General features: G+C 44.5%; 1 protein-coding gene across 2 annotated transcripts in view; it reads left to right on the forward strand.

Moving 5' to 3' along the window:
* Positions 1-23,733, forward strand: part of LRBA (LPS responsive beige-like anchor protein) — a 677,685-nt gene that overhangs the window by 83,217 nt on the left and 570,735 nt on the right. For both annotated transcript variants that reach the window (XM_068279131.1, XM_068279139.1), the window contains exon 15: positions 14,923-14,984. In XM_068279131.1, the coding sequence (XP_068135232.1) occupies positions 14,923-14,984 (62 nt within the window). The remainder of the gene's footprint in view (positions 1-14,922; positions 14,985-23,733) is intronic.

The following is a 23,733-nucleotide window of genomic DNA, read 5'->3' on the forward strand; positions in this document are numbered from 1 at the left end:
CAAATTAGCCACTTCAGCCTGAGAGCAATTTTCACTTATGCGCGCTGCTCCAATTCATTCAACAATAACGTTATTACTACTTATAACACCTAAATGATCTACCATATATATTGTATTTTCAGGACAAATTAGGCTTTTAGTGGGTGATATTTTTGTTTTGTAATTACCTTATTTTCTATGCATTTAGAATTTTCTGCAAGAGAAAAAAACGCACACTATTTCTCCATTTACATCCATTATAGCTTTACAATGAACAGTGCTAACTATAAGTTAAACCTACAAATTTTATTTGCTTATCTATCCTGGTTATTCCAACTTTGAGATTTTTTTTCTAGTGCAATGTATGGTGACAATTTTGTATTTGGAAATAAAGGTGCCTTTCTGTTTTGGCATACATATTTAACCACTTAAGGACTGCAGTCATACAAACCCCTTAAGAGCCTTTTTTTCCCATTCATACCACTGCAGCTTTAACGGTTTATTGCTCGGTCATACAACCTACCACCTAAATGAATTTTACCTCCTTTTCTTGTCGCTAATACAGCTTTCTTTTGGTGCTATTTGATTGCTGCTGCGATTTTTAATTTTTATTATACTCGTCAAAAAAGACATGAATTTTGTCAAAAAAAAGGATTTTTTTTTAACTTTCTGTGATAACATTTGTCAAAGTAAAATTTCTGTATACATTTTGTCCAAATTTATTGTGCTACATGTCTTTGATAAAACAAAAAACCATTCAGTGTATATTTATTGGTTTGGGTAAAAGTTATACCGTTTACAAACTATGGTGCAAAAAGTGAATTTTCCCATTTTGAAGCATCTCTGACTTTTCTGACCACCTGTCATGTTTTATGAGGTGCTAAAATTCCAGGATAGTATAAATACCCCCCAAATTATCCCATTTTGGAAAGAAGACATCCCAAAGTATTCACTGAGAGGCATGGTGAGTTCATAGAAGATTTTATTTTTTTGTCACAAGTTAGCGGAAAATGACACTTTGAGAAAAAAAAAAGTTTCCATTTCAGCTAACTAGTGACAAAAAAAAAAATGAAATCTGCCACGGACTCACCATGCCCCTCTCTGAATACCTTGAAGTGTCTACTTTCCAAAATGGGGTCATTTGTGGGGTGTGTTTACTGTCCTGGCATTTTGGGGGGTGCTAAATTGTAAGCACCCCTGTAAAGCCTAAAGGTGCTCATTGGACTTTGGGCCCCTTTGCGCAGTTAGGCTGCAAAAAAGTGCCACACATGTGGTATTGCTGTACTCAGGAGAAGTAGTATAATGTGTTTTGTGGTATATTTTTACACATACCCATGCTAGGTGGGAGAAATATCTCTGTAAATGGACAATTGTGTGTAAAAAAAAAAAAAATCAAAAAATTTTCATTTACAGAGATTTCTCCCACCCAGCATGGGTATGTGTAAAAAATACACCCCAAAACACATTATACTACTTCTCCTGAGTACGGCGATACCACATGTGTGACACTTTTTTGCAGCCTAGGTGCGCTAAGGGGCCCAACGTCCTATTCACGGGTCATTTTGAGGCATTTGGTTTCTAGACTACTCATGGTTTAGGGCCCCTAAAATGCCAGGGCAGTATAGGAACCCCACAAGTGACCCCATTTTAGAAAGAAGACACCCCAAGGTATTCTGTTAGGTGTATGGTGAGTTCATAGAAGATTTTATTTTTTGTCACAAGTTAGTGGAAAATGACACTTTGTGAAAAAAAAACAATAAAAATCAATTTCCGCTAACTGTTGACAAAAAAATAAAATCTTCTATGAACTCGTCATACACCTAACGGAATACCTAGGGGTGTCTTTTTTTTCTAAAATGGGGTCACTTGTGGGGTTCCTATACTGCCCTGGCATTTTAGGGGCCCAAAACCGTGAGGAGTAGTCTGGAAACCAAATGCCTCAAAATGACTGTTCAGGGGTATAAGCATCTGCAAATTTTGATGACAGTTGGTCTATGAGGGGGCAAATTTTGTGGAACTGGTCATAAGCAGGGTGGCCTCTTAGATGACAGGTTGTATTGGGCCTGATCTGATGGATAGGAGTGCTAGGGGGGTGACAGGAGGTGATTGATGGGTGTCTCAGGGGGTGGTTAGAGGGGAAAATAGATGCAATCAATGCACTGGGGAGGTGAATGGAAGGGGGTTTGAGGGGGGATCTGAGCGTTTGGCCGAGTGATCAGGAGCCCACACGAGGCAAATTAGGTCCTGATCTGATGGGTAGGTGTGCTAGGGGGTGACAGGTGGTGACGGGAGGTGATTGATGGGTGTCTCAAGGTGTGATTAGAGGGGGTAATAGATGCAAGCAATGCACTGGCGAGGTGATCAGGGCTGGGGTCTGAGAGCGTTCTGAGGGTGTGGGCCGGTGATTGGGTGCCCTAGGGGCAGATAGGGGTCTGGTCTGATGGGTAGCAGTGACAGGGGGTGATTGATGGGTGATTGATGGGTAATTAGTGGGTGTTTAGAGGAGGGAACAGATGTAAACAATGCACTTGGGAGGTGATCTGACGTCGGGTCTGCGGGCAATCTGATGGTGTGGGTGGGTGATCAGATTGCCCGCGAGGGGCAGGTTAGGGGCTGATGGGTGGCAGTGACGGGGGTGATTGATGGGTAATATATGGGTGATTGACAGGTGATCAGTGGGTTATTACAGGGAAGAACAGATGTAAATAATGCACTGGCGAATTGATAAGGGGGGGTCTGAGGGCAATCTGAGCGTGTGGGCGGTTGATTGGGTGCCCACAAGGGACAGATTAGGGTCTAATCTGATGGGTAACAGTGACAGGGGGTGATTGATGGGTAATTAGTGGGTGTTTAGAGGAGAGAACAGCTGTAAACCATGCACTTGGGAGGTGATCTGACGGCAGGTTTGGGGGCGATCTGATGGTGTGGGTGGGTGATCAGATTGCCCGCAAGGGGCAGGTAAGGGGCTGATTGATGGGTGGCAGTGACAGGGGGTGATTGATGGGTGATTGATGGGTGATTGACAGGTGATCAGGGGGATAGATGCATACAGTACACAGGGGGAGGGGGGTCTGGGGAGAATCTGAGGGGGTGGGGTGATCAGGAGGGAGCAGGGGGCAGTTAGGACCTAAAATAAAAAAAAATAGCGTTGACAGATAGTGACAGGGAGTGATTGATTGGTGATTAGGGGAGTGATTTGGTGCAAACAGTGGTCTGGGGGGTGGACCAGGGGGGGGGGGGGTCTGAGGGGTGCTGTGGGCGATCAGAGGGAAGGGGGGGTGGCAGGATCAGTGTGTTTGGTCCAAACTAGGGTGGCTGCAGCCTGCCCTGGTGGTCCCTCGGACACTGGGACCACCAGGGCAGGAGGCAGCCTGTATAATACACTTTGTATACATTACAAAGTGTATTATACACTTTTTATGCAGCGATTGTGGGGTTAACAACCCGCCGGCGCTTCCGAACGGCCGACGGGTTGTCGCCACGGGTGGGCGGAGCCTATTGCCGGCGGATGCGCGCGCATCACTGCTCACGATCCCCGGCCCGGAAGAGACCCAGGACCCGACGCCAATGTGCGTTACATGGTCCTGGGCATGCCACTTTGCCGCCGCCAATATACAGTGGGCGGTCGGCAAGTGGTTAAAAAGCCAAGTTCCTAAGGAAACACTATACCAGGGATGTCAAACTGGTCCTTCGAGGGCCGAGATCCTCACTGATTATTGACACAGCTCAAATGAATTGATGGGTCTGAATCAGGAAAGGTGTGGTCCATCAGGTACAACACATTCCTCTCTTCCTCAGTCCATCCTAAACACTGGCATGGATCTGGCCCTCCAGGCCTGGAGTTCAACACCTGTGCACTATACAGTGATGTGAAAAACTATTTGCCCCCTTCCTGATTTCTTATTCTTTTGCATGTTTGTCACACTTAAATGTTTCTGCTCATCAAAAACCGTTAACTATTAGTCAAAGATAACATAAATGAACACAAAATGCAGTTTTAAATGATGGTTTTTATTATTTAGTGAGAAAAAAAACGCAAAACCTACATAGCCCTGTGTGAAAAAGAAATTGCCCCCTGAACCTAATAACTGGTTGGGCCACCCTTAGCAATAACTGCAATCAAGCGTTTGAGATACCTTGCTACGAGTCTTTTACAGCACTCGAGGAATTTTGGCCCACTCATCTTTGCAGAATTGTTGTAATTCAGCTTTATTTGAGGGTTTTCTAGCATGAACCGCCTTTTTAAGGTCATGCCACAACATCTCAATAGGATTCAGGTCAGGATTTTGACTAGGCCACTCCAAAGTCTTCATTTTTTGTTTTTCTTCAGCCATTCAGAGGTGGATTTGCTGGTGTGTTTTGGGTCATTGTCCTGCTGCAGCAGTTGACGAACAGATGGCCGGACATTCTCCTTCAGGATTTTTTGGTAGACAGTAGAATTCATGGTTCCATCTATCACAGCAAGCCTTCCAGGTCCTGAAGCAGCAAAACAACCCCAGACCATCATACTACCACCACTATATTTTACTGTTGGTATGATGTTCTTTTGCTGAAATGCTGTGTTACTTCTACGCCAGATGTAACGGGACACGCACCTTCCAAAAAGTTCAACTTTTGTCTCGTCGGTCCACAAGGTATTTTCCCCAAAGTCTTGACAATCATTGAGATTTTGTTTTAGCAAAATTGAGACGAGCCTTAATGTTCTTTTTGCTTAAAAGTGGTTTGCGCCTTGGATATCTGCCATGCAGGCCGTTTTTGCCCAGTCTTTCTTATGGTGGAGTCGTGAACACTGACCTTAATTAAGGCAAGTGAGGCCTGCAGTTCTTTATATGTTGTCCTGGGCTCTTTTGTGGCCTCTCGGATGAGTTTTGTCTGCGCTCCTGGGGTAATTTTGGTCGGCCGGCCACTCCTGTTAAGGTTCATCACTGTTCCATGTTTTTGCCATTTGTGGATAATGGCTCTCACTGTGGTTCGCTGGAGTCCCAAAGCTTTAGAAATGGCTTTATAACCTTTACCAGATTGATAGATCTCAATTACTTTTGTTCTCATTTGTTCCTGAATTTCTTTAGATCTTGGCATGATGTCTAGCTTTTGAGGTGCTTTTGGTCTACTTCTCTGTGTCAGATAGCTCCTATTTAAGTGATTTCTTGATTGAAACAGGTGTGGCAGTAATCAGGCCAATTAAGTTATTTTTTTTAACAAGGGTGGGCAATCACTTTTTCACACAGGGCCTTGTAGGTTTGGAGTTTTTTTTTCTCACTAAATAATAAAAACCATCATTTAAAACTGCATTTTGTGTTCAATTATGTTATCTTTGACTAATAGTTAACGGTTTTTGATTAGCAGAAGTGTGACAAACATGCAAAAGAATAAGAAATCAGGAAGGGGGCAAATAGTTTTTCACATCACTGTATGTATTTTCTTTTTATATTCTGTCACTTTGTTTTCATTCTACAAGGCTTTCATTTTGCTTTTGATTCAGTATGTGACTAAAAAGAATACACAAGACGTGAGCCTCAACACTAAAACACTGTAAACTACTACTTATCACGCTTAAAACGAAAGCTAGGACACAGAGAGCCCAATATAGTGTAGTATTTAGGTCAATTATGTAGATATTGATAAAGGTAGCAATGGTTATACTCACAAACATGCATACAGTATATCTATGTCCTCTGCAGAATCTATGCTGGTACAAGGACATACGGTAGATATTAGTACAATACAGTTATTGAGTGCAGCATGTGCCTGTGCTCATTACTCCTCCCCCAGCACATTACCTACTACTAACTAGATAAGCCCTACCAGGGTTTTGACCTCATTCCTTTTCCCTCCCCCATGCAGACCTAGGCAGCTGGTAGCAATGCTGAGGTAAGAAAGATCTCAACTGTCCACATTTTATTTGGTGATTGCTGCTCTACTCCAACAGCCAGCTTTGTACAGATGTAGGTGCTGGGTCCTGGCTTGATGACCTTATGAAGCAGAGACCCAGTACAAGTGGCAGTATGAGGCTGGATGGAGTGCTGGCATGTGCGTGCTGCTTGCTGCTGAACCAGAAAGAGATGAGTTCATACTTACCCATCATGCTTCCTACTGCCAATCCATGCATATTGTTGCTAGGCTAGGGGTTTGCTAGACTACCAGGGATATCGATATAGCAGAAGGGACCACTAAACTACCCAGGATGCCTATAACGTGGGGAAGGGTTGGGCACTTGACCACCAGGAAAGTATATTTAAAGGACCACTAGACCACCAAGGAGAACTAATTCACATGACCCATAGACAAGTGATTTCACATAGAGATAGAACTTACCCCCCCCCCCCCCCCCTAGGGACAGGAGGAAGAAATGCTGCACTGGTCTACATCCCGAAGAGCTAAGTTCTATAGTGCTGCCTAAATTGGGGGAGCCTTCTGGCGTGTGAATTATTTATTATTTTGTTTTCTGAATTTTAGGGTCTAAAAGCAAAAAATTGCACTGCTTTTAAACCCTAAAATCCAGAAACAATCCAAACACCAAGGTGGCTTTAGCATTTTCCATACTCATAGTGATTGAACCATGTATGGGGATTTTTTTCCCTGTGAGTTTATGAATTGATTCCAAATTTCACATAAGTACTCAGTCTGCATTTAAAGGGACTCTGAGCAGTGCAGAAACTATGGAAAGAAGCATTTTGTAGCTCTCTTTCTTCTCTTTCCAACGATATATATACACCGCCTCCCTACGCCTTTTAGTTTTCGCAATTTTTGCGATCGAAATCGCGGCCGCCGCGATTTCGATCACGAAAATATCAAACTGAAAGGCGTAGGGTAGCGGTTTATAGGTCATTGGAATGAGAAGAAAGAGAGCTTCAAAATGGTATGCATCTTTCCATAGTTGCTTGTATTACACAGGACGACTTTTCCCCAAAGTCGGCAGCTCCATTCAGCTGCTGACTTTGGGGAAAAGTCGTCCTGTGTAATACAAGCAACTATGGAAAGATGCATACAATTTTGAAGCTCTTTCTTCTCTTTCCAATGACCTATAAACCGACGCCCTACGCCTTTTAGTTTTCGATATTTTCGAGAACGAAATCGCAGCGGCCGGGATTTTGATCGCGAAGGTAGCAAACTAAAAGGCGTAGGGCGGCGGTTTATATATCGTTGGAAACAGGAGAAAGAGAGCTTCAAAATGGTATGCATCTTTCGATAGTTTCTTCACTGCTCAGAGTCCCTTTAATCCTATGAAGGAGAATTCTGCATTGATGTGGGCCAACTGTGCCCAGGTGTTCCCTGCATATGAATATCTAATCTGGTTTGGTGGTGCTTATCTGGCATTTGTGGCAATCTGACCAATTTGGTGCGATCCCAGCCATAACATATTCATAGATTGATTTTCTTCTCCCTAGACTGTACCAAAGTTTCTCGATCAACGCACCATAGTTGAAATCCTATAACCTTGCAGCATGTGCTTTTATTCGAATATCTAAATAAGTATTATAAAAAAACTCGTACACTGAACAGCAGAATTTGTTTCCAAATAGTTTTTTAGGAAATTTCTCAGAATTTAATGTTTAACCACTTGCCGCCCACTACCAATTGGCGGCGGCAAGGTGGCACCCCCAGGACCGCTTAACGGCGGCGGCAACTGGGGGACTAATTAGCCGGATAGATGCGCGCGCATCCGCCGGCATTAGGCTCCACCCACCTGTGACGTCAACCTGCCGGCCAATTAACAGCGCTGGCGGGTTGTTAACCCCCGATCTGCTGCATAGAAAGTGCATAATACACTTTGTAATGTATACAAAGTGTATTATACAGGCTGCCTCCTCCCCTTGTGGTCCCAGTGATCGAGGGACCACCAGGGGAGGAGGCAGCTGTGCATGTAAACACACGCACACTGATCCTGTCTCCCTGACCCCCTGATCGCCCACAGCACCCCTCAGACCCCCCCTGATCACCCCCTCAGACCACTGTTTGCACCCAATCACCCCCTAATCACCCATCAATCACCCCCTGTCACTATCTGTCAATTATATATTGTAGATTAGGTCCTAAACTGCCCCCTGGGGGCTCCTGATCACCCCCACACCCTCAGATCCTCCCCAGACCCCCCCCCCCCCTGTGTACTATATACATCTATTTTCCCCTGTAAACACCCACTGATCACCTGTCAATCACCCATCAATCACCCCCTGTCACCACCTGTCACTGCCACTCATCAGATCAGACCCTAACCTGCCCCTTGCGGGCACCTGATCACCCGCCCACACCCTCAGATCGCCCGCAGACCTGCCCTCAGATCACCTCCCAAGTGCATTGTTTAGATCTGTTCTCCCCTCTGTTCACCTATCAATCACCCCCTGTCACCACCTGTCACTGCTACCCATCAGATCAGACCCTAATCTGCCCCTTGCGGGCACCCAATTACTCGCCCACACCCTCAGATCGCCCTCAGCCCCCTCTCACCCCCCCCCCCCCCCCGATCACCTCGCCAGTGCAGTGCTTGCATCTATTCTCCCATCTAATCACACCCCGATCACCTATCAATCAGCCCGTCACTCCCTGTCACTGCTACCCATCATACCCATCAGATAAGACCCTCATCTGCCCCTTGCGGGCACCCAATCACCCGCCCACACCCTCAGATCGCCCTCAGACCCCCCCTGATCACTTCCACAGTGCATTATTTACATCTGTTCTCCCCTCTAATCACCCACTGATCACCCATCAATTACCCCCTGTCACCACCTGTCACTGCTACCCATCATACCCATCAGATCAGACCCTCATCGGCCCCTTGCAGGCACCCAATCACCCGCCCACACCCTCAGATCGCCCTCAGACACCCCCCCCTCCCCATCACCTCCCCAATGCATTGATTGCATCTATTCCCTCTATTCTAATCACACCCTGAGACACCGATCAATCACCTCCTGTCACCACCTGTCACCCCCTAGCACACCTATCCATCAGATCAGGCCCTAATTTGCCCCGTGTGGGCTCCTGGTCACTCGGCCAAACACTCAGATCCCCCTCAGACCCCCTTCCGATCACCTCCCCAGTGCATTGATTGCATCTATTCCCTCTATTCTAATCACACCCTGAGACACCCATCCATCACCTCCTGTCACCACCTGTCACCCCCTAGCACTCCTACCCATCAGATCAGGCCCTAATCTGCCCCCTGCAGGCTTCTGATCACCCGGCCAAACCCTCACCCGCCCCACCGCAGTGACAGAGTTTTTTTTTCTGATCACTGCAAAAAACACTCTACAATTACTGTGGTGCTGTAAACATCAGTTTTGATTTATTTTTTTTTAAACTCAGTGACCACAGCTTTCTACTTCACAAGTACTCCCTTTTGCTAGGTAGGTGCTCTTTTTCCTGGGTAGTCTCAGAGGAATACCCCCTAAATTTAGCAGTCCACCATGGCAAAAAAGGGGTATTCCGCTGAAGAGGCCGCCGATATTCTGGCCCAGTGGGGTGAATGCGATTGGGAAGCCTCATCCGAAGAATCATACGGGTCAGAATACCAACCGGTGAACAGCAGTGACTCTCTGACTGATAGCAATGTTGAGGTCCTGGCTAAAGCCAGGCGTACCACACCCCATGTCACTGGACCGCAGGATCAGACTCGAGGGGCAGCAGAGTGGTGCTAGCGCTGATCCGAGTTTTCTTGGTGAGGCATGCACCAGCAGCGTAGCATCTCCTGGACCTAGCACCAGTACTACTGTAGACCCGGGTGAAGTGGTGAGCACCAGCATGGTAGTAGAAACTGGTTCGGTGGCACGTGCATTAAGACCAGAGTCGCAGCTACCAGCAAAACGGGCCAATACTACCCATAGTTTCCCAGAGGTGCTGGCAAATCCCAATTGGCAATCCTCTGGGTCCACCGCACCGTACTGCCCCCTTTCACTGCCCAGTCTGGAGTCCAGGTGGAGGTAGAAGAGATCAGCAGCACCACGTAGATGTATTCAAGCTCTTTATTGCATAAAGATAACGCCCAGGGACAGCTGTCCCTGGGCGCTATCTTTATGCAATAAAGAGCTTGAATACATCTACGTGGTGCTGCTGATCTCTTCTACCTATGCTTTGGGAGCTGCTGGACTACAGCGCCATATCAGCTTAGCACACGGATACCCTCACCAGGGTGCCTATCGACTGTGCTGTCCCTGGGCGCTATCTTTATGGACAACGAGGGACTGATTATCCTGAAGGCGGCTGGAGGAAGCCCCAGGTATGTATAAAACTTTAATTTCATCTGTCTCAGGTTTACTTTGTTACACAGTAGTACTATACTCTACATATGCACTCCCCGCAGAGCTGCAGGGAATCCACTGAGAATGCTGTGCACATTGAACACAGAGGTGTTGTCTGTTTACAATCTCCTCATTCCCCTGCAGAGTACCTGCACATCATTCTTACATGTACCCACACTTACATTGCCTAGGGCCTGATAGATGTTCTTTGTTTCGGTTTGTACCTTTTACAAGTACTCTTACCAAGGACTAGTTTTAGTCTAAAGGGAATAAATATAGTAGTCTACATATCCTTCTCACTTCAGTTGTCTTGTAAAATTCCTAAGCGTTGGCAGTTAAGAGACGAATTTCATGTTACATACTTTTAATCAACAAAATTGTAATCTGCAAGTTAGAGGAGTCTGAGTCGAGGAGTCTGAGTCGGTGGAATCCTAAACTGAGGAGTCGGAGTCGGTGGATTTTTGGACCGACTCCACAGCCCTGGTTTTGAATGCAGGATTAGCATCTTTATCACTTAATACACTCAGACCAATTGCTGTTGAAATTTGATTTTTATGGTGACTATACCGCTTTAAGGGCTTTTAAGACTGCAGTCCTTAAGTAGTTAATGTTTGACATTTTTGCTGAAGTTTCAATTCTGGTATTGCAGTGTTTAATGAAGCTAAAACTGATGTATGGGAGGTAGAAGCCTCCTATATATGAAGGGATGGCACCCAAATATCTTAGCATGTCCCTTGCATCTTTGGAACATGGGCTCTGGTGCAGTGTCCTGTAAAGCTCAGCCAGCATGTGACTGCTGTAGATCTGGTGCAAGTCTCTTGTCGTCCCCCCTAGAGAAAAGCGCTTCCAATGTACAGTTGCACAGTGATTTTCAACATCTCTATGTGCACAAGCAAATGATCAGAGGGTTAGAAGGAATGTCAATTCTCCCCCCACCCCCCTCCCCCGGTTAACCCCATTGTAGCTGGTGTTGACGATCACAAGCAGATTTCAGATGTTCTGCATGACTTATATTTATCAGACAATATATGATAGCAAAACTTAAATCATGTAACTTTTTTTTTTGTTTTAATGATTGATACATTTCCTTAATCTTTTACTTGATGAGTGTACATGGAAAGCTCTCCCACCACCTACATCTATGTGAATATAAACAGTCAGAAATATCTTGTAGGTGACTACTTAAGCTGCTGCAAAGGTTTACTATGGGGCCAAGGGTCAAAACACTAATAAGAGTGTTCGGGATGTCTGCTGCCACCAAGCAAAATGGAAACTTGATTGATAGCTGGAGGGCTAAAGGAAAGAAGTGCAATGGAGAAAGCAAAGGTCAATGAACCATTTCCCCTTTCTGCATATATAATGATTATGTTAGAGAACACAAAGATATTAAGAATTGGTTAAACATATGTTACATGATTCTGTAAGTGATATGTAAAGAACTGGCAGCATCCCGTGAGCATGTGTGCCTGCCATGTTTAAAAAATGGGATTTATTGTGCAAGTGGTAACCAGATCCACACCTTGGTCCTTTGCTTATTGTATAAACTTGGCTAATTTGAGAGAAATTGACTATTCTTTTATATTTGTCAAGGACGAAAACTGAATACCGGTAGTTGTAATCCTCAATGAATTCTCATTGGTCCAGATTCAATGGGGAGCCTGGGCAGGGGTTACAAAGATGCTTTTTGCTGGGTCCTCTTTTCAGTATTGCGGCAGGGAATGGTCATACATTGGGTGGCTCTGCAATTAAGATTTTAGAAGAGAGAAGGAAGAATTAGAAGAAAAGACAGACTTGAAGAGAAGAATATTGAAGGAGAAAATGGCTTACAGATGAAAATGCTGGAAGAAGATAAAAATATACTGGAGAAGATTTCACTGGATGTCAAAAGGTGGTGGAGGTGGAAGGTTGCCATAGAAACAGTAGAAGTATACAGATGAAAGCGGCAGGTTTTTTTTTTTTATTTTAACTGAAATTGAGCGTTACATAGATATAATTTAAGTTGGTGGTCAAAATGTCCTCCTTTACCTGTCTGCATTTGTTCCCTGAACCAATCAAAGTGCCTGTAAGAGAAGGATCATGGCTTAAAAGAAAAGCCAATGATTATTTTACACTACACAAATTAAAAATGAACTCCCCCTCCCCTGCCCACCATAGTTATCAAATAAAACACAGCATATATAAAAAAAATGCATACCAAATATAATCGCGTATAAGCGGAGGTACCCACTTTTCCGTCAGAAACCAGGAAAAAGTGATTGACTCGCGTATAATCCCCCTCCACAGTATAGCCCCCTCCACAGTATAAATAGCCAGGTGTGACTTTAGTATGAAGCATCTGCCCTACTCATAGTATGAAAAGCCAGATGTGCCCCTTGTATTGGGCATCCTCTCCAATAGTCATATGTACCACCTATTACTGTATTAGGCATCTCCAGTAGCCAGCTGTGCTCCCTGTATTAGGAATCCCCCCATAGCTAGATGTGTCCCCTTTATTAGCAATCCTCCTCATTAGACATCTCTGCCCCCTGGTTTAGGCATCTCCACCATAGCCATATGTGTCATGTAGCCAAAAGTGTGAGGCTGTGGCACCCCCAGTGCTTCCCCCCCCCCCCCCCCTTCACTGTATGTTGGTGAATCGAGATTTACTGATGCGCTGCCTGAAAGGAGGAGTCTGTATGCAGCGGTGGCTTACATACCAGCACCAGGGACTGCCTGTATGAAGTAATCTGCATCCTGCCAGCGGATCCGTGCAGCAGGAATTCCCCTGGCCACTTGTACAGGATTGCAGCAGTAATAACATTGCCGGGATTCCAGCCTGTGTGATGCTCACGCTGTGTCCCAAGATGCCGGTAGTTTGTGTCAAAAAGATGAGACACCGAGAGCGTATCCTTTAGGAAACACCGGTGCTGACGTCACCAATTCATTTTTGCTCCAAAACATGTACTAGGGCTTATTTTCAGGGGATGTCTTATTTTTGGGTAAACATACTTGTTATAGTTTACTGTGTCTGACACAAGAAAAACTGTGGTAGAACAGCATTGTGCAGCACACTGCAGGTTTCCTCCTCACAGATTTGGAGCAGGCACAGTGTGGACTGGGGAGACAGAGCCCTCCCCTTCTAGGCATCGGTCAGTGTGGATTCATGGCAGCCAAGGAAGGGGTTCCAGCTATGCGGCTATAGAGGAAGATGTGGAGCAGCATGGCTGTGTGGCCGCAACAGTGCGTCTAAGGCTACACCACATTGTACAGCACACCTGGGCGCACTGGAACAGTGCTGCTATCTACAGCCCAGCGGGCGATTCAACCTCCATTACTCCGGGCCCCCTCCACTCTCAGGGACCTGGTAGTACAACGCAATGATGAAGTTCAGACACTCAGCTACCAGCAGAAGTGTCACACAGTTTCCTTCACCGCAGCTCTTATTCACCACCTCCCACTGCCCTGGAACACAGATGCCAGCAGCCAGCCATCACACCTATCGTCAGGGGGGATTGCAGAGGGGAGAGAGTGACAGTAATACTGGGAAGGGACAGAGGCAGCTGAGGCTGGCGGTGACAGGGATGTGTCCACTCGCCTCTCCCTGGACACCTATTCGCACTGTACTGCTGTGTACCAACCTATTTTCTGCTGCTAGGGCTTGCTATTGGGGAGGACTTCTATTTCAAGCATGCTCGAAATATACGCTAGGGCTTATTTTAGGGGAAAAACTATATGTATGTCATGAGGGTATCTTACTGTGTTTGCAAATAAGGGCTTGTAATTATTGAATGGGTACAAAAAACACAAAAACACAAAGAGAAAAATACCTTTATTTCCAAATCTATTGTCGTCATACATTGTACTAGGAACATAATTTAAACATTGTGATAACAGGGACAAATGGTCAAATAAATGTGGGTTTTATTGGAGAAATAGTGTATTTTTTTTTCTTTTTTTCCCTTGTTTTTCCCTTTAAAATGCAGAGAAAATAAAGTAATTACTGAAAACAAATATCACCCCCAAAAAAGCCTAATTGCGAAAAAAACAGGATACAGATCATTTCGATTTAATAAGTAGTGATCGTTGTTGGCGAATGAAAGTAAGGGGTGCTGAAATGTGAAAATTGCTCTGGTCTATGAGGGGAAATCCCCCTTAGGGCTCTTTCACATTATACAACGTGTGCAGGAGCCGTAGTAATTAATTAACCCGACGGGAAACCGCCGGCTCTCAGCGATTCAACGCTCCCGGGTGCGTTTAACCGCAACGCACCAAAACGTAGCGTCTGGTGTGAAAGGTAAAATGAAAGTCTATAGACTTTCATTTTTACCTTGGGTAACGCAACGTTTCGACTTTGCGTTACACCGCAGAAAAAGGGCTTAAGTGGTGAAGTGGTTAAAAAAAGGACTTGTCAAATCAAATCCCACTTGATTGGTCCATTTTTAAGCTGCATACATTTGCATACAAAATTTGCATAGTCTCACATCAACTTGGAATCATTCAATCTTTTTTGACCATCCCAAGTTAGAAGTGTTCAACTGCAGTGGACAATTATCATCTTTTCATAATGAACAGACAGAATTCCATTTGGATTAAAATAGCATACCAGACAGCCATCAGATGCTTATACTTAGCATAGCTATATCTAACTTGGAAGAGCATCTGTGTGATAAAATTGCACATTTTACAATCAGCTAATCTGCATGTTTCTCTACTTTTTGTGAAGGTTTGGTTTGCATGAAGTCTAGCAGCTCGGTTGTGGAGTTGGTCATGCTTTTATGTTCACAGGTATGTAAGATTGTTTTCTCTCATATTGTTTATTTTGGCAAGGTCTCTGTGATTGTTGAAAAACTCTTTTGACATTTTGAATTTACATTTAATTTTGTAATAAAAAAATCAAAACGAAAAACACTTTTGTAATTGGCTAGCGATACAGCAGTAGTCATTTAATTGTGTTCTATTTGCTATGTAAATTGGGGCTTTGCCAAAGTCATGCCCGCTCCCAGTCCCCGCCAAGCCCACTACCCCTTCTGTGCTCGTCTTTCCATCATTCTTGCTCCCTGCATTGTTTTCTAAAAGGGAACACCACCTGACGTCCCCTTGATGATGATCGTGAAGTGACTCTTCTGCTCGCCGGCGGATATGCACAACGTCACGCGTTGGGAGTGAACAAGGCTTCAAGCGATAGCAGTACTTTGTGCAGGAGTTGTCGAGGATCGGCGATCCGATTTGCAGTGAAGGTCGTTATTGCAGCGCAACGTTTGCCTGGTCGAGTGACTGGAGCCACGTCACAATATTGCGGAAAAAATGACCAATCGGCGCTCAAAAAATTGTCCTCCGCTGTGAAAATCGTGACATGGGTACATAGCTTAACCGCCCTGCCGGTCATCCCGAGCTCGGCTCGGGGTAACCTGCACAGGAGGATATCTCAGGTCCCGCTGGGCCTATTTGCATAATTTTTTTTATTGCACGCAGCTAGCACTTTGCTAGCTGCGTGCATATTACGATCGCCGCCAATTCGCCCCTAAACGCCATGCCGCCCCCCCCCCCCCTCCAGACCCCTTGCGCAGCCTGCCCAATCAGTGCCAGGCAGCGCTGAGGGGTGGATCGGGATTCCCTCTGACGTCCCGACGTCCATGACGTTGGTGACGTCATCCCGCCCCGTCGCCATGGCGACCGGGGAAGCTCAGCAGGAAATCCCGTTCTGAACGGAATTTCCTGCTTACTCTGATCGCCGGAGGCGATTGGAGTGGGTGGGGGGATGCCGCTGCTCAGGGGCTATCATGTAGTGAGCCCTGGGCTCGCTACATGATTTAAAATTTTATTTTTTTTAAATAAAAGTGCTGCGCCACCCCCTTGCCGACACAATTGGAACGGCAAGGGGGTTAAGGTGCTACTTGCTCTTCCTCTCATTATGATCACTGAAATAAGAGTTTGGTGTTGACTTCTGCTCTCACTCTTCTATTGGACCAGCAGTGGTTAGTCACTTGCCCACATTAGTGAAAAACATACAATGTATTTTTTGTGTAAAAAAGCTTGTTGTTTTTATTTACTATATGGGATGGTAGGGGCAATACCAAAGATTAAAAAAAAATGCCTGGAGACAAATTAGATAATTTGTTACTCAGTGATATGGGTATTTCGTGACCCCTTTGCCTTCACAGTGGTGGAGCTAGTGGTTAGATTTCAGGGCCCATGTCCTAAGACTTTGCGGTGGTGCTCTGATCCTCCTCTAGGGTTAAATAATCTCACATTGAGGTCTGCATGATGGCCAGGTAGGAGATTGTCCAGTACTCAATCATTCCACATGCCAAAGTTTGTCTGACAGGCTCAAGTGATGCACAGTTACGTGCTGGGCCACGTCACCAGAGTCTCTCTGGTTCCTGCACGGGGAAAGCTGGAGGTCAAGTTTTGGGAGCTATGTTGAATATGATGCGTTTTGTTTGTCTTTTCCTTTTGCCTATGCAAGTGCCACAAAAGGCACCACTGACTCACAGCCTGACTGTTTCAGAATTCATATTGGTTTATGATACCAAAAACAACAGAGTAACTAAGCAGCTCGGGGTGACCAAAGCCACTAGGAATGTATAGGGGGATAAAAAAAGACTGAAAAGCCCTCCTACTAAAAAGCAATGCTTGGTGAAATTTGCCTTCTTAAAACAGAAGGAAACTTGTAATAATTCAGCTGTAAGTGAGCATTTGTGGTTACCCACAATTCACCACTACTGAATATGCAAATTATCTCTTTTCGCCCTTGTGAGCATGGCAAGCATCCAGAACCGCTGGTGTATAGCAAGCCTATAGCTTTTAATATTCTATATCCTATTATTGATACCAAAAACGTGACTCTGAACTATTTTGTGACCATTAAAGGGAAGGTTCAAGCAAAATAAAAAAATGAGTTTCACTTACCTGGGGCTTCTACCAGCCCCATGCAGCCATCCTGTGCCCTCGTAGTCACTCACTGCTGCTCCAGTCCCCCACTGGCAGCTTGCCGACCTCTGAGGTCGGCGGGACGCATTGCGTACATTTTTACGCATTCCCGCTAGTGCAGGAACATTAACACATACATTTTTACGCGTTACTGGTTCAATGCGTACATTTTTACGCATTGAACCAATAATGCGTAAAAATGTATGTGTTAATGTTCCTGCACTAGCGGGAATGCGTAAAAATGTACGCAATGCGTCCCGCCGACCTCCGAGGTCGGCAAGCTGCCAGCGGGGGACCAGAGGATCCATGAGTGACTACGAGGGCACAGGATGGCTGCATGGGGCTGGTAGAAGCCCCAGGTAAGTGAAACTCATTTTTTTATTTTGCTTGGACATTCCCTTTAAGAAAGAAGATAAGAATTTACTTTTACCTATGGCATTAAATTTACATAAAATGCTTGCTCTGTCCTCAGAGATGGCAATAACTCATTTAAATTATGCACACACCACAAACTCTGTGCCCACTCAGAGCACGTTGGGCAACTTTTTGATAAATTGCAGGCCCCACCTATGCATTCAAAACCTTTTTAAAGGGAACCTGAAGTGAGAGATATATGGAGGCTGCCATTTTTATTTCTTTTTAAGCAATACTAATTGCCTGGCTGTCCTACTGATCCTCTGCCTGTAATACTTTTAGCCATGGCCCCTGAACAAGCGTGCAGCAGATCAGGTGTTTTTGACATTGTCAGATTTGACAGGATTCGCTGCATACTTGTTTCTGGTGTGATTCAGACACTACTGCAGCCAAAGAGATCAGCAGGGTGAAAAGGCAACTAGTATTGTTTAAAAATAAACAAATATGGCAGCCTCCATATATGTCTTGCTTTAGGTTTTAAGTGGGAGTTGTTTATTTGGTTTGCTTTAGGTCTGTCTTGTTCATTTTTCAAAACTGCACTCTCATTAACCCCTGTCTGACCCCCTTTTTGTTTTAATAATAGAACAATATTGCAATTGCACTTGTGTACCTCTTGATTTCTCTTTTGTAATTAAAAGAAAATGGTTTTATTGAGTTGGAATATCTCTTAAGATATAAGCTAGCCTTCCATATTATCTTGCTAGTAAATTATGTCACCGACTGTTACAGAATAGCTTTTTTAATGGGATGGGTATCAGTTTGTAGGTCAAGGGTTCTGACCCATTGGCAAACCTTTGACCTTCATTTGCTGCTTGCATGACTAGCTTGCTCGATGAATAAGGATAATGCAAAATTAATGTTTCTTTGCATCGATATATACCGCGTTAGTGCTTATACCACCAAATTTATCTAGACTGAACTGATAGACATTTCATGAATACAAATGAAGGAATCATGGAAGGTGTGAAGAATCAATGGTCCACATTGTCAATAAAGTGCAATAAGAACAATTACTTTAGGAGATTACACCTAATAGATTTTACAATGAAGTAGCAAAAGGTAGTTATGCTTCTAGTGGGCTTATTACTGCTAGTCACCATGCATCCCTACCTTGGAATAATGGATTTGACTTTCCTGTAAGATACTACTGGAATATTGATCTGTGGATTTCTGGCCTATTCATTTTTCTGCTATGTAAAAGTTTCAATCTAAGACGCATACTATGCTCAATTGGCCTTGCTAGCGGTGCAACATTTTCTGTCCTTAGAATGTTTAAATCACTTTTTAAGAAACATGTTTAAAGTCAGTTTTTAAGAAAATATGTGCATGCATAGAATATAGGCAGTAGCCATAGCTAACATTTAAAGATGTCGTTATTAACCACTTCAGGACTCAGCCTTTACCCCCCCCCCCCCCCCTTAAGAAACAGCGCTGATTTTGCTGATCTGTGCTGGGTGGGCTCTACAGCCCCCAGCACAGATCAAATACCAGGCAGAGCGACCAGATGGCCCCCCCCCTTTTTCCCCACTAGGGGGATGATGTGCTGGGGGGGGTCTGATCGCTCCTGCCTGCGTGTGGCTGGTGGGGAGGGGCACCTCAAAGCCCCCTCCACCGCAGGATTCCCCCTCTCCCTCTCCTCCCTCCTTGTCCCGGAGATCGGAGGCTGCACAGGAACGGATCTGTCCCGTGCAGCCTCTAACAGGCTCCTGCCTGTCATGTGACAGCGATCCCCGGCCGCTGATTGGCCGGGGATCGCTGATCTAGTACAACGCTGCTACTGTTAGCAGCGTTGTACAAATGTAAACAAAGCAGATTATTTCCGCTTGTGTTTACATTTAGCCTGCGAGCCGCGATCGGCGGCCCGCAGGCTATTCACGGAGCCCCCCGCTGTGAATTGACAGTCTCCTGATTAATTAGCCTGCAGCCGGCGACGCAGATGTGCATCGCTGGTCCTGCAGCTACCACGTTGCCGACGCGCATTATGAGTGTGCGGTCGGCAAGTGGTTAAGGAAGAGTAAATATATTTGTATTTTGTGCAGTCCTGTCATCAATCATGATAATTTTGCTTCAGGCCAGGCAACTGGTATGTTTTAAAAGGAAATACTGTACATATGGCAGCCTTTACTATATCCTTCTCACTTCAGTTGTCCTTTAACTCTGTAACAATAAAAAAAAGTCCCCTGAGGGGGAAGCCTCGGGGTCCCAATGAGGCTTCCCTCATCCCTGTAGCTGCAGGCAATCCAGTGATTGCTTCCCCGAAGCATCCCGCAATCCTAGCTCGACAAGCCTGACTAGGCTTGATATATTTACCTTCCTTGGCTCCAGCGGGGGCGCTGTTGCGGCTCTCAGTGCAGAGATAAGCGGAAATAGCCGATCTCTGTCGGATCTGCTCTATTACGCAGGCGCAGGAGACTTGCGCCTGGGCAGTAGAGCGGACAGACAGCGATCGGCTATCTCCAAGCGGAGAGACGATACTGCGCCTACACTGGAGCCGGGAAGGTAAATATTTACATCCCCTCTGTTCGGAGGGGTACAGCGAGACCGCCATGGGACACAGGACGACGGGGAAGCCTCGATAGGATCCGGAGCCTTCCCCCACCCGAGGTGAGTCCCCCCTAGGGGAACATTTTTTAGTTACAGGTTTTCTTTAAGGCTTGGTTCATACTGGACTCAGATTTTTTTTTTTGTTCGTTTGCTGATTGGCAAAGAACACGACCTGTACAATATTTTTGCATAAGTGGATGCATTTCCTATAGAGGACTATGGTGGAAACGCATCTGCTCCCAACTCTACAAGGACTTCAACAGACCACTAAGAGCGAATCTGACACTGTCCTCTCCGGCTGGCTGTTTGCAATCTGGCTCCAGTGTGGACCGAGCATGAAGAGGGTGCTACAAAATCTGAATGCAGCAGCGGAGAGATGACCCCCCTCTCCTCTTGCATTGTGTATTCAGCTCTGATCAAACTACTCATGCACTTGAAACCGCTCCCTTGCACATATCCTGAAATGCCTGGAGTAGTGCTTAGCCCATGAAATACAAGAACATATGGATATCTGATCAAGTCACATTAAATAGCAGTTGTTTAACCACTTCACCACTGAGGGGTTTTACCCCCTGAGCACCAGAGCAATTTTCACCTTTCAGCGCTCCTTCCATTCATTCGTCTATAACTTTATCATTACTTATCGCAATGAAATGAACTATATCTTGTTTTTTCCGCCACCAATTAGGCTTTCTTTAGGTGGGACATTATGCCAAGAATTATTTTTTTCTAAATGTGTTTTAATGGGAAAATAGGAAAAATGTGGGGAAAAAAATAATTATTTTTCAGTTTTCGGCCATTATAGTTTTTAAATAATGCATGCTACTGTAATTAAAACCCATGAAACGTATTTGCCCTTTTGTCCCGGTTGTAAAACCATTTAAATTATGTCCCTATCACAATGTTTGGCGCCAATATTTTATTTGGAAATAAAGGTGCATTTTTTTCATTTTTGCGTCCATCCCTAATTACAAGCCCATAGTTTATAAAGTAACAGTGTTATACCCTCTTGACATAAATATTTAAAAAGTTCAGTCCCTAAGGTAACTATTTATGTATTTTTTTTAATTGTAAATTTTTTAATTTTTTTTTAATTACAAAAAAAAAAAAAATGGGGAGTGTGGGAGGTAATGAGTTAATTTTATATGTAAAAGTCATTTATTTGTATGTGAAAAATGTGTAGGGTGTAGTTTACTATTTGGCCACAAGATGGCCACAGTAACTTTTGGTTTTAATGCGACCTCCAAGCTTCCTTCCGGAAGCTTGGAGGAAGTATAAGGAGGCTGGACACGTGAGTTTTTTCTCACAATGATCGCGCTGCCCATAGGAGAGCAGCTGATCATTGCGGGGCTTAGATCAACGAACGGGAATGGATTTTCCCGTTCATTGATCTCTGGGCGAGCGGGCGGCGGCGTGTTTACTAGCGGCGGGCGGCGTGTTTACGAGCGGGAGCGCGGGCAGCGTCGGGAACGCGGAAAGTACGTGTTTCTCCGTCCCTGGTTGTTATAGGATGGAAAAAGGGGCGGAGAAATACGTACGCGCGGGGGTAAACTGGTTAAATATAACAAAGATGTAAACAATATATCTTGGTCTTTGATATAAAATTGATTACAGCATATTCAGGTTATGAAATAGTACTTTAGATTGCCACCCCCACCTAAGGTGAGAGATCTATGGAAGCTGCCATTTTTTTTTTCCTTTTACACAATACAATTTGCCTGGCAGTCCTGCTGATCTTTCTGGTAAGTAGGGTCTAAATCACACACCTGAAACAAGCATGCAGCTAATTTTGTCAGATATGTCCTAGACATCTGATCTACATTCTTGTTCAGGGTCTATGGTTTAACGTCTTAGAGGCAGAGGATCAGGACAACCAAGCGATGTGCATTATTTAAAAGGAAATAAACATGTCAGCGTCCAAATCCCTCTCACCGCGGGTTCCCTTTAAAGTGAACTTTTGCATTGGACAGAAGGAAAACATAGAGAAATGTATCCTGTATGTATTTAGAGAGTTTAGCTTGTCTAATTCCCCCTCATCTGTGTCTAGTCATAAGTTGTAATTTGATCTCTCCCCGGGTCACCTGACTGCCATGGCAGATGAGCCCATTTAAAAGCCCAGGATGTTAATGTCTGCTTCCATGAAAGCAGGGTGTAGAAACACTGCAGATTTATTTTAGGATTTGTATCGGCTGTAACAAAGAAATGTTTTTCTTTAAAGGTTATTATGCTTTTGTGTATCTTTTAGAGCAGAGAGGAAGTTCTGAGTTCTGCTTTAAAGCGGTATTGTCACCATAAAAATCAAATTTCAACAGCAACTGGTCTGAGTGTATTAAGTGATAAAGATGCTAATCCTGCATTCAAAACTTGCAAAACTTTTTCTGCTGTTATGGCTTGTAATTATAATATACTTTAGGAGCACTGGCCCTTGTGCCAAACAGTGCCAAAGAGTTGAATGCTGGGAGTTTTTTATCTATAATATATTCCTCTTCTTCCATTTATTTCCCTATCTAGCTGCTTATCAGAAGCACCCTCTGATTACTTATGTTTACAAGCAAGGCTGAGGTGACTCAGTGATTGGATGTGTAAATAAAGAAGACAGTGCAGTTGTTAGTATACACCTCATTGGGAGTGTCTGAAGACTCTGGGAGGAGAGCAGCTAATGAATAAACAATGAACAAGAGAAGGGAGGGGGAAACAGTCAAGGAGGATATGTTGTCAGCATTAGCTTGGCAAGATGGCCACTGCCTAGAATAGGATTTTCTGCATTTCCTTTATAAAATTCACAGGAATCATTACGTGGATAGCACAATACATCTGTTATATAAGTAGAAGTAGTATTTATCTACTTATATATGTGTTTTTTTTTTATTTCTAGGTTAGCATGGGTGTCGCTTGTTGTTTAAGCTCAGTTGAATTGCCACCTTATCACTTGGTTGGTAGAGAAATGCACCACAATTCTCAGTTTGGGAAATACACAGAATTATGTTTAAAAAACTATTCAGATTATCTGGAAATCAATTCAGTAAAGACCATACACGCACACAGAGCAAACACACACACACACACACACACACACACACACACACACACACACACACACACACACACACACACACACACACACACACACACACACACACACACACACACACACACACACACACACACACACACACACACACACAACAAAATCACTCACAAGACAAAATCACTCACATGACAAAATCACACACACCAAAAATCACACACACACACACACAGCAAAATCACACACACAGCAAAATCACACACACAGCAAAATCACACACACAGCAAAATCACACACACAGCAAAATCACACACACAGCAAAATCACACACACAGCAAAATCACACACACAGCAAAATCACACACACAGCAAAATCACACACACACACACACACACACACACACACACACGGCAAATTCACACACACAGGGCAAAATCACACACACACACAGGGCAAAATCACACACACACACAGGGCAAAATCACACACACACACAGGGCAAAATCACACACACACACAGGGCAAAATCACACACACACACAGGGCAAAATCACACACAGAGCAAAAACACATACACACATACACAGAGCAAAAACACACACACAGAGCAAAAACAC

This window comes from Hyperolius riggenbachi, chromosome 1 (assembly GCF_040937935.1).
Source record: "Hyperolius riggenbachi isolate aHypRig1 chromosome 1, aHypRig1.pri, whole genome shotgun sequence".
In the NCBI taxonomy this organism is placed as follows: Eukaryota; Metazoa; Chordata; class Amphibia; order Anura; family Hyperoliidae; genus Hyperolius; species Hyperolius riggenbachi.